This window comes from Mangifera indica, chromosome 15 (genome assembly GCF_011075055.1).
Source record: "Mangifera indica cultivar Alphonso chromosome 15, CATAS_Mindica_2.1, whole genome shotgun sequence".
Lineage (NCBI taxonomy): Eukaryota > Viridiplantae > Streptophyta > Magnoliopsida > Sapindales > Anacardiaceae > Mangifera > Mangifera indica.
Window position 1 is genome coordinate 1,931,358 of NC_058151.1, and position 10,931 is coordinate 1,942,288.

Here is a 10,931-nt window from a genome sequence, read left to right on the forward strand (position 1 = left end):
TGACATGGAAATGATGTTGGGGGCTCATTTCGATGGTGAAGATACTGGAGACAAAAGGAAAAGGTTGTCAACAGTGATTTGGAAATCCTAGATTGGAGTGGAGGTAAAACTTAAACTTTTTTAGAAGACTGGGGGCGGTGGCAATGCAAAAAATATGGAGGTTATGCAAACCCTAGACTTGGGGAGAAAAAGTTAGTTTTTAAACTTAAAAAATTTGAAACTAGGGGAAAATCATTAATTTTTAAAACTATGGTGGAAAAAAGATTTTTTTAAAAATAAAATATCTAAATAACAATTTTACCCCTGATAATAACAATGAAATTTAACAGATGAATAATTATTTAGATTTTTGATAGTTAATAGATGAAAAGTTAGATTTGTATAAAAACTTTAGGTGGAAAATAGTCATTTGGCCTCAAAAAAATAACTTTATATATTGTTTTGTCTACCTTAAATTAAAAATATATTTTTGGCCAAAAGACTTGGTACCACCCAAGGTTTATTGAATTTTTAAACTAGTATTTATTAAGTATTGACATGTCAAACTTTTACTTTTAGAGTATTAAAATTAATAAAATTTGTTAGTTTTAGAGATAAAATCATTATTTAACTATTAATATTAAAAAATATAAAAGTTTATATTATTTTTCTCCCTTTAGTTTGAAAAATTAACAATTTTCTTTAGAATTAAGTTTTGAAAAATTATATTTTCTTCCCCAGGGTTTCATTTTCAACCCATCATTCTCCAATGATCGGATTCCGATCGTGACTTCTCTTTCTCTATTGTCAACAATCTCTCTCTTGACTTAATCTCTTCTCGATCCTCCATCAGCTACCTTTCAACATTTTCGTCTTTGATAAAGATGAGTTGTTTTGGTTAAAGAAGATGAAGATGAGACGAAGATGCTAGAGAAGGAGGAGAAAGGGGTGTCCAATTGTCAAGGGAGAGAGTGCCAAAGGGATTTCATTAGAGAAATGGAAACTTAGTAGGAGAAAGATGTAATTTTTCAAAGTTTAATTGTAGGGAAAAATTGTTAGTTTTATAAACTAATAGGGGAAAAATAAGATAAAATTTTATTTTTTTAATATGTTACTAATTAAATAATGATTTTATCCTTGAAACTAACTGATTCTGTTAATTTTAATAACTCAGAGGTGAGAGTTTGACGTTTCAATATTTAGCAAATATCAGTTTGAAAATTCAACAACCTTTAGATAGGGATTAGTTTTATAAATCAATAGGGGGAGAAATAAAATTAATTGAATTACAATTTTCTAGAGTATAATATAAATATGTAAAAATAAATATAAAATATATATACGATATACCTGTAAAAAAATGACAAAATATATATGAAAAAACAAGTTGTAAACCTAATTACTTATTAAAAAAATATATCAAATATAATTACATATATTTATTTAAAAAAAATACGATTTACAATTTGATTTTATTTGAAAATCATCTAAATTTATTAACTCAAACCAAACAATTTTATAAATCAAATTGTAATTTTTAAATAATTCGACCTGATTTTATAATTTAAACTGAATTATACATATCTTTTATTGTTATGTGACCTTGGTGATACAAAATTATTAAAAAACTTTATTACTTGAAAAATCAAATAAGATAACTACAATAATAAAAAATATGTTAGCGCTCAAAGTTAAAGATACCAAATGACAAACGTCAATATTCTCACCATAATTATTGGGCCGGCTTAAATGCCCGATCCGTTTGGCCCGTAATTAACCAAATCGGACCAGCCCGATAACAAACCTTGACTCCCAGCACGTGCGGTGGTACCGTACCATTACCAATCGATAGTGACACGTGCAGAACTCAGCAGCCAGGCCAGCAATCAATCGCAATAGCGAAAAAACGCAGAGCTCCGATTAACTTACCAAGAAAAAAAAAAAAAAAGGCAGAGAGATTATAAACCCTAGCTCTAGCTCGTTTCTTCACGTTTTCAGTGTCTCCGTTTCTCTCTGTAAGAAAAAAATATCTTCGTTTCAGCCTCATTTTGAAGGTAATCTAAGCTCTCTCTCTCACGAAATGCATAATGAATTATGTTTAATTATTGACTATGGACTTAATTAACGAATTTAATTTGGTTTTTTATTTAGAATATTGGTTTGATAGTTAACTGGACTTAGTTTGAAATGGAATATGAAATTGAGAAAAGATTGTGGATTTTTGTTGTATTTGTTGCAAATGCACTAATGGTTCTTTTGAGCAAACTCCTGGAAATGGACAATAGTTTTATGGTATTAGATAGGGAGTCCTTGTGATTGGTTACTTGTGCTTCAATTTCAAGGTATTAGGGACTCTATGGTAGATTATAATGTTGATAGCAAATTGAAAGTTAGGAAATTTGATAATACAAAATATCTGGATGGGGAGGCTGGTAGCATAGTCCATTGTAGGTTCATATGTCTTGTAAGATTAAAATTCAAGCGGGATCTTCACTGTAGTAATCTGCTATTTGGAGCAGAATTGTTGTATGGACAAATTTTTAAGACTTGAAGAATGTCTTTAGAAGAAATGTTTTGGTTGTTGCTTTACAAAAATTAGTGAAATTGATTAATTAGATCATGGCAATACCAAGGTTTTCTTATTTCTCAAACAAGAAAATGAGGGAGTATCGTCAGTTGCTTTTTATATTTTTTTTACCACCTGATTTTGTAATATTGAGACAATTTCTAGTAACTCGCTTTTTGTAGATGACGCATGTGCAGTATTTACATATGAATTCAAAGGGCTATTGGTTATTTGCGTTGAAGTAGTCTTTAACATTTAAACAAAATTGGAAAAAAATTGATTACTTATTATATGTTGACATATATTTGGTTGCCCTTTGTAATAGTTTTGAGTTAATTATTTGTCGCCATATGATGCAAGTTAAAGTGTAACATCTCATGTTGTATTTACCATAGTACTTTCTGCCTTGCTTTTGAGTAGAGTCCGTTTCCTTTTAGATTCTTTTTATCATCTGATTTTGTAGTTTGTAATATTGAGACAATTTTTAGTAACTTGCGTTTCGTTGATGACATGTGTGCACTATTTAGAAATGATCTTGAAGGGCTATCAGTCATTTTGTTTTGAAGTAGTCTCTAACATTTAAACAAAACTGGAATAAAATTTATTACTTATTATTTGTTGACTTATATTTTGTTGCCATTTGTAATAGTTTTGTGTTAATTATTTGTTGTCTTCTAATGCAGGTTATAGTGTAACATCTCATGCTGTATTTACCATATTACTTCCTGCTTTGCTTTTGAGTAGAGTGACCACTGAAAAAATGAGGAACCTTTCCTTACTAGAATGCACATACATTACCATCGAGATTTAGAATCAAGTCAGTTTGGAAAGCATCGATGAAAAGTTATTACCCACCTAATATAGTTAATCTTTTGAAGAACAAGAGGCCATCACTTCCTATGTTATTTGGTTGTTTTTGAAACCATAGGTGCAAGGTTGTTCACTTTTCTAAAGCTCCTAAAAGCTTTTATTGGTGTCCTTGTCTAATGTCAGAAGGCATAATGGCTGTAGTTAAACCAGAGGTATGTCACATGACTGTTAAATGATTTTATCTTTTGGTCCTGTATTTCTTTGTTCTCTTCAAATGGTTAGTACAAAAAGATATACCAAATTACTTGTTTTCTGGAAATATTTTTGTTCAAGCTTTTGGTTTATAATAATCTATCTAGTCTTTATGAGCCATTTGTTGCTTGAATGACCATAAGGATTTTCACATGGTCTAGGTAAATGATTTAGGGTCTATGACCAGACTATTTCAGAATTTTATTAACTAGCTTTTTCTTTGGAAATTTTATTCATGGGACATCACTGTAGTAGTTTTTTGTCCTCTGTGATTTTTTTTTTTTTGTTTACAACACATGTTATTGGGGTTGAGACTTGGCATATGTCTTACTCTGATCAAACTAAGATCATATCTTGATTTTGGTTGCCTTTAACATCCTTGTATTTGTTCTTACATAGTTTTTGTTGTGGCTTTCTGAATTAGATGAAGTCTTACATATGGATTCAAACCGCTGATGGTTCAATCCAACAAGTAGAAGAGGAAGTTGCCATGTTCTGTCCCATGATTTGCCAAGAAATTCTTCAAACAGGCATGGGTTCCTCAAAAAACTATGCTATACTTCTTCCAGAAAAGGTTAATCCTGCCATTTTTGGCTTAATACTTGATTATTGCCGGTTTCATCAAGTACCCGGCCACTCAAATAAGGTGCGTTCTGTCCTCTCTGTTTCTTGCATAGCTTCTTTTGCTTTTTTAAGACAATGTTTCTCCTATGTTATGTTTTAGTGACTAGACAAAGGACATTTGAATTGCTAATTACTGTTACATCAGATGGTTTGTTGAAGGGCAGGGGAAGTTGTTTCTTTCTTTTCTTTTGTGTTCATGTGGTGGAGGAACGGTTTGTTGAATAAGACCACATGGTTTGTAGATTGGTTTCTAGTAGTTTAATTTTTGAATTTGAATGTGATCATGTCTAGGAACGCAGAAATTTTGATGAGAAGTTTGTTCGGATGGATACAAAAAGTTTGTGCGAGCTGATTTCTGCTGCTGACAGCCTCCAATTGAAGCCTTTGGTCGATCTTACTAGTCGCGCCCTGGCTAGAATTATTGAAGGAAAATCTTCTGAGGAAATACGTGAGACATTTCATTTACCAGATGATCTCACTGAGGTGTGTGCTGCTAGAAAGAGACAAATTTCTAAAATGTTTTGTTTACCTTTGTGGCTTTTCACGTAAAGTTGGTTGTCCTTCAGGAGGAGAAGTTGGAACCGTTGAAAAACATAGCTGATGATCCGCGTATTCGGCTTTTGAATCGGTTATATGCGAAGAAGAGAAAGGAACTGCAAGAAAGGGGGAAACTTAAGGTGGTTTTAGTCTTATTGTTGTTTGTAGCCCCTTAACAGGCTATTTCTTTGGACTTTTTTTTTGTGCACTCAATTTAAATTTGAATTTTAAAAAATGTCGTTTGATGGAATTTAAGTTCTCAAATCAGAATATACATTTTAGATTTGGAACAATTCAATTTTCCATATATTTCAGAATGTTGAGGTTGAGGAGGGGCTTGTGGATGAACGCTCGGTCGAGGATCTATTGTCATTTATTAATGGTGGAAATGAAGGTATATTTAAGATGTGGTCCCTCATTCCCTCAGCAGACAACTTGCATTATTTCTTGTGTTGCACTGTTTATCTCTCAACTTTCAAGCTGTTTATTAAGTTGTAACTGATAGATTATGACTTGGAGAGTGACATTTATTGGGGTTGATATAATATTGAATTTTAATGGACAAGAAAAAGAATAGGTATAATTAAGAAATCAAGATATCAAACTTTGAAGGATTTCTTTGGAGTACTTTCTAAGTTGTCAAAATTTCTATGTAATTAATGATTAAAATCATCCCATCATCTGATTTTCAGCATCTATAATAGTTGAATTAGGATTAGTTTCCAAATAAAACTTTTTTATAAAATGGACAGAAACATTGAACAACTGAGTCAATTTGGCAAGTGCCTCATGAAGAGCTCTTCAAATTCATTGGCCATGTTGAGGAAAAATTGAAGTCACCTGTTGTTGGTCCACCTGAGTCATTTTACAGCAAGGGTATTGATCCTTGTCCTGGCTGTAGATTGATTATATCTTCTGCTTTCCGTGAAATGTATAGTCCATGAATACAGATCCATTAAGCATAGTTTGAGCTTAGAATTAGTCTACCAATTGCAGAAAACTATTTTACTGTAACGAGTGGTCCTTAAAAGAAAAATCAGGAAAAATATTGAATAATGTCTATCATTATGGAGTGAACTTTACATGAATAGTACTGTTTGTTGATTTTTTTCTCCTCATGAACTTGTGGTTCAATTTACAAGTATTCAATTTGTTTTACGAATTCACATGGTTTAACCATACTAAAAGTGAGTAGAAACACTTGAATGCCATTAACTTCAATTGATTATTTTCTTCAGAAGGCAGTGTGTGCTTTCCTTTACGGTCCCTTTAACTGATGGTTTCCACATACATTCATTGTTGACAGATGCTTCAGTGTGTATGACTTTTTTTTTTTTTTAAATTTTAATGATGCTTACTTCCTTGTCATACCCTTATAAAGTGCTGTTACCTATTTCTCAGAGTCAAAGGAGGTCAAAACAAATAAGAATAAAAAGAAAAATCGGAGAAGAAAAGATCAACTTAAGGATTCTTCTTCAGAAACTCTAAACACAAACCACAAGGTTGGCTCCTCTCTCCATCTTGTGCTGTGTCTTTGTGTTGCATGTCTCCTATGTCCATTTGTGTTGCCTTTGCATGTGCATGTTCATTTGTGTCTTATAATCATGATGTCCATTATATTTCTGCATAGTATTTTGCTATAAAAAATTTATAAGGTGGTATCTTTCACATTTTTAATTGGCTATTGTTCTTTTTATTGTTTTAGAAATTTAATTCTCTCCCATCTGCTTGCCGTGATGATGAACTTAGTGATATTACATTGCCCACTCCCAATCAAACTTCGAAGTTGCAAAGTTCAACAGCTGTTAGCTTTTCGCCTAAGCTTGACTTTGATGATTCTTATATTGATGACGATTTGGATCCTGCATTGAAGGAAGAACTCGACAGGTTGGTTGTCCATTTTCATTCTAATCATATTCTAATATACACTCCTTTTAGCCTTTTCTATGTATCATTTTAATTTCCTGCCAATTTATATATAATGAGGATACCATGGAAGAATTGACATTTGTTTTACCATTCTTACTAATCAATGTAGGGAGGTGGAGGACTTTGCTCAGAGATTGAATTCTCGTTGGCCACAAAGTATAGAGGAAATTTTATCGTTGGGCCAACAAAGAAGACTTGTACCAGTATCCACAAATGGAAATAATTCTGCACACAGACAAAGTAATGATTTTTCCTTATATATTTTGAAACTTTATACAGTAGCTCATGAAAATTTTTGCCTTGATAGACAGAAAATGTCATAGGAGGAGTTGTTTAACTGCTTGTCTATATATAACTACAGTTCTATATTTTATTTGCAAAAGCAGGTTTGGACGGCAGATAAATACTTAAAGATGAATAGGTATTTATATGTGAAAATATCAGCAGCTGGAGGACATGGCAGCACAATTTTTCCAGCTGCGAGATGATAAGAGTTGGCACTTTTTTTCTTGCCCACTGCATGTGAGTATATTTGTTTGTTTTACCATCACCAAAATGCAATTTTCATTTTTGGAAGCTTTTTTACAGTTGGAAATGGAAGTTTTAAGTTAAAAGAATCAACTCTTGAAAGATGAGTGAGCAAAAATCTGTTTACTTGTCTTGTTTTGTTATTTAATTTTGTATACTTGCTGCTGTTGTAGTTTTTTTCTTTTAGTTTTCAGCTATATCCCATCTGGGTATGCTTTGTCAAAATTTTGTTCATGGTGATCAATAGAATAGAATTTTTGACATATAATTGTAAACTAGTGATTGACTTGATTAGAGATGTATTTCTTGGGGTGAATTCGATTTGAACTGAGTTGAACCAAGTGTGGGGTAGATTCAAGTTCAAATCAAAAGCATAATATTTAGTTTAAACTCGTTTGAGTTGACATACACTGTCATGAGAGAGTTACCAATGAGGTAAACAGTATAATTGAAAAGTGAATAGTATTGTTAGTGGAATGAACGACATTGGACAAGTGAGTCAATGTAGACTTGAGTTGTCAAGTTAGAGTTTTAGTTTGAGACTGATTCATTTAAGCAGAATTATATTTTTTATATAATAATCAGCTCAAATTTTACACTAAAAACCTAAGGACATGGATTTTATAATACACCATAATCCTAACAAAAAGGGGCCCTACAATTTTGAGGCTGCATTAGTCTTTTGACCATGAGTGCAGGGTAGTAATTCTTGAAAGCTCTGAGAAGATAAGGAGGCAACAAGAACCCAAAGAGATTGAAGCACCAAAAGGCCAAATTAGTCACAGCAAGTGCTCTCCCAAACACACAATCTCCTTGTATATCCTTCGAAATCTCACTCTTAAGCCAATCCACAAGGGCGTAAATTCTCCTTGAGTTACAGGAAAACTTGATTGGAAAGAAGGAAAACATGAGGTGCTGCGGCTTTTATCTCCTCTTTATCACCCTCAAAAATGCCTTAATATATATAATGTATGAGAAGGAAGAGCCCGATAAAGGCAGCAGCCAAAAAGTAGAGGTAAAGGGTTCTGTTATTGGGGTAAAAAATTGTGGGTTCTGTTGAAGGCCAAGTCCTCAGTACTTACCCACTGGCTGAGAAAACATTGATGACAGCAATTTTCTTTATTTTTTTAAACAAGGAATCATATTCGAGCTGGATCGCTCTTTGAGGGCTAAACCAAATCACTTCAAGACAGCCAGTGCATTAATTTGGCAGACTGAGAAAACCTGAAGCTTTACGGTGAGATGGTTCATCCCGTTGTTTGAAAGCTACGTCTTCTTTTGGGAGAGTAAGGTCTTTCCCCGTTGGACCAAGTCCACCTGACATTTTGAGTTACTGTGCTTTTTAAGCTTCAGAAAAGAGGACGAGGAACACATAATATCAAAGATTTTGAATATTTTGTTTCCGCGGAAAGTAAGAGTAGATAAGGAGACTTCCAGATTTAGAGGGTAACGGTAGAATAATGTGAGACGTGGCTGGTTTGGTAATCAAGTACTGAAAGCTATTTAAACGCCAATTAAGCCTTAAGATGAGACCCTTAAAATAAACTCATGATTAGGGTACGATTCGAGTCAAATCGAGTTTAAGCTTGTTGAGTTTGTCTCAAAATTGTTCAAACTCAACTTATTTTAAGAGAGTCGAATTTGAGTTTGAGCTTGACTTAATACAACAATTGAACAAAAAATGATTAAAACGATATCATTTTAAAATAAATATTAGTTAAAACGATATCGTTTTAGTTAATTTGTATAAAAATTTTTTAAACTTGTAAATTTAACGAATCAAATACTTTTAAAGCTTGAGATAAAAAATATTTAACTATCAGGTTCAAGCTTGAATTTGCTTGACCTGAGCTTACTTTCAAATTTAAGCAAATTTCGTTCGAATCCAACTTAACCCATGATATCTAAACTTTGTGGATTCAATTTGGGCTGTGACATTGGGCTTTGTCATTTGGACTTTATCATTGGGCTAAATGGTTGCAATTTGCAAATCCAGGGAACCATCATCCATGACATGACTAGATTTGGGTATTAAATAATTCACTCGCAGAGATCCGATGGTGCGCGCTTGAGAAACCTTTCAACGCTAGCATCAAACTTCCAAAGTAGCACTTTTTGCCTAGATTTGGTAGGATTTAAACTTCAATGTTTTCTTTTTTGCCAAAGAACTATTTCCCACCCAAGTTTTAATCTACCATCAAAAACACATATACAATAAATAAAAAATCTAAACATCGGCTTAGAAATTAATTATTATTAAAATTTTTAATTAAAGATAAAGATAAAATAAAACTTTAAAAATTTAGATTATTTTTTTCATTAATTTAAAAAATTAACAATTTTTTTTTTATGATTAAATTTTAAAAAATTCACTCTTCCCCTCCTAATTATAGGTTTCATCTCCAGTGATTTAATAAATTTAACTATCGATCTTTTTCAAAGAAGATTAACCCTTTATCGTCTAGATTTGGATGATGAAACATTGTCTAAATTTGGGTGATAAAACATTGTCCAAATCAGAAAGAAGTGACAAAGGATAATACTTTATTGTCTAGATAATGCAACCACAAAATATCATCTTTCGTCATTGCATTTTCCAAATGATAAAGAATGATGTTTTGTCATCTTTAGTGGTAAGGGATAGTTATCCTTTGTGACTAGATCGAAAAGATAAGTGAAAAAAGTCAATCGTCGACTAAAAAAGTGGTGGTTAAGGAAAAAAAAACAAAATCTAAAAATAAAATATAAACTTTTTAAATTTTGAGAATGAGATAAAGTGTTAATTTTTATAACCCAATAGAAAATGACATAAATTTTTAAGATTTTAAATATTAGAGATAAAATAATGATTTTACCTTTATTTCTAACTAAAAGTTTTAATAACAATTAATTCATAAATAGATATTCAAGCTTTTTAATTATTGTATATGTGTTTTTACAATTACACTAAAACTTAAATGAGAAATAATACTTTGGCAGTAATCAAGAATTAAATAAAACCAAAAAAAAAAAAAAACTACAAGATTCAAACGTACACTCCAAAAACAAATACTCAAACCCAAAAGTAAGAAACAAATGTCAAATAGTACAAAATTAAGGTCAAATCTTATGCTTCGTTTCTACATCCAAATCCATGGAATATTATATTCACATACTTTTAAAATATAATTTAAATATATAAATAATATATTATTATATAATTAAATATTATTTTATCTTTAATTTAAAATTATTTAATCATATAAATAAAATATATATACGTAATTTTATTATTCTTTTAAACCTTATCGAAAGGAAAGAAATATAGATACAGATACGTGTGTGCTACTTCACAAGTGTATATTTCCCAAAATTTTGCATTCCAAGTGGTGGGTTATTCTTATTTTTTAAGAATGCCTATAATAAAACTCTCTTACTCTTCCATCCTCATTTGGTCCCGTGCAACACTTATAAAAAGCTCTAATTTAAGTGTCAATAATTATAAATCATCATGTAATTAAATAATTTTAAATAAAAAATAAAATAACATTAAATTACATGATAACATTCCATAATTAATATCAAAACAAATACTCGTTATAAGGGCTCATAACTTTATACTACAGTGATAAAGAAAAATTTATAGTGACAAGAAATGCTCCATCTTCTAAGTTTAAAAAATGAATTTGCCTCCAAGTTTCAGCCATCAAAGCAATGTAGTCAAATA

The 10,931-nt window shown here is 31.4% G+C and overlaps 1 protein-coding gene across 2 annotated transcripts; it reads left to right on the forward strand.

The window, feature by feature from the left end:
• Positions 1-1,835: 1,835 nt before the first annotated feature.
• LOC123197193 (SKP1-like protein 21) lies at positions 1,836-7,566 on the forward strand. Of its 2 annotated transcripts, XM_044611363.1 has the most exons (10): positions 1,836-2,033; positions 3,229-3,567; positions 4,032-4,253; positions 4,523-4,714; positions 4,798-4,908; positions 5,084-5,162; positions 6,170-6,270; positions 6,474-6,655; positions 6,807-6,937; positions 7,084-7,566. In XM_044611363.1, the coding sequence occupies exons 2-10, from the start codon at positions 3,532-3,534 to the stop codon at positions 7,098-7,100; spliced, it is 1,071 nt and encodes a 356-aa protein (XP_044467298.1). In that variant the 5' UTR covers positions 1,836-2,033; positions 3,229-3,531; the 3' UTR covers positions 7,101-7,566. The 2 variants fall into 2 exon arrangements, with proteins under 2 accessions (XP_044467298.1, XP_044467299.1); XM_044611364.1 differs by lacking the exon at positions 3,229-3,567.
• The last annotated feature ends 3,365 nt before the right edge of the window (positions 7,567-10,931 follow it).

What these genes read in the sequence shown, in the direction of transcription:
- LOC123197193 (XM_044611363.1), top strand. Translation starts at nt 3,532, where the DNA reads ATGTCAGAAGGCATAATGGCTGTAGTTAAACCAGAG. An exon ending in TACCAGATGATCTCACTGAG is followed by an intron (nt 4,715 to 4,797) that starts GTGTGTGCTGCT and finishes GTTGTCCTTCAG; the next exon opens with GAGGAGAAGTTGGAACCGTT. An exon ending in TATTAATGGTGGAAATGAAG is followed by an intron (nt 5,163 to 6,169) that starts GTATATTTAAGA and finishes CCTATTTCTCAG; the next exon opens with AGTCAAAGGAGGTCAAAACA.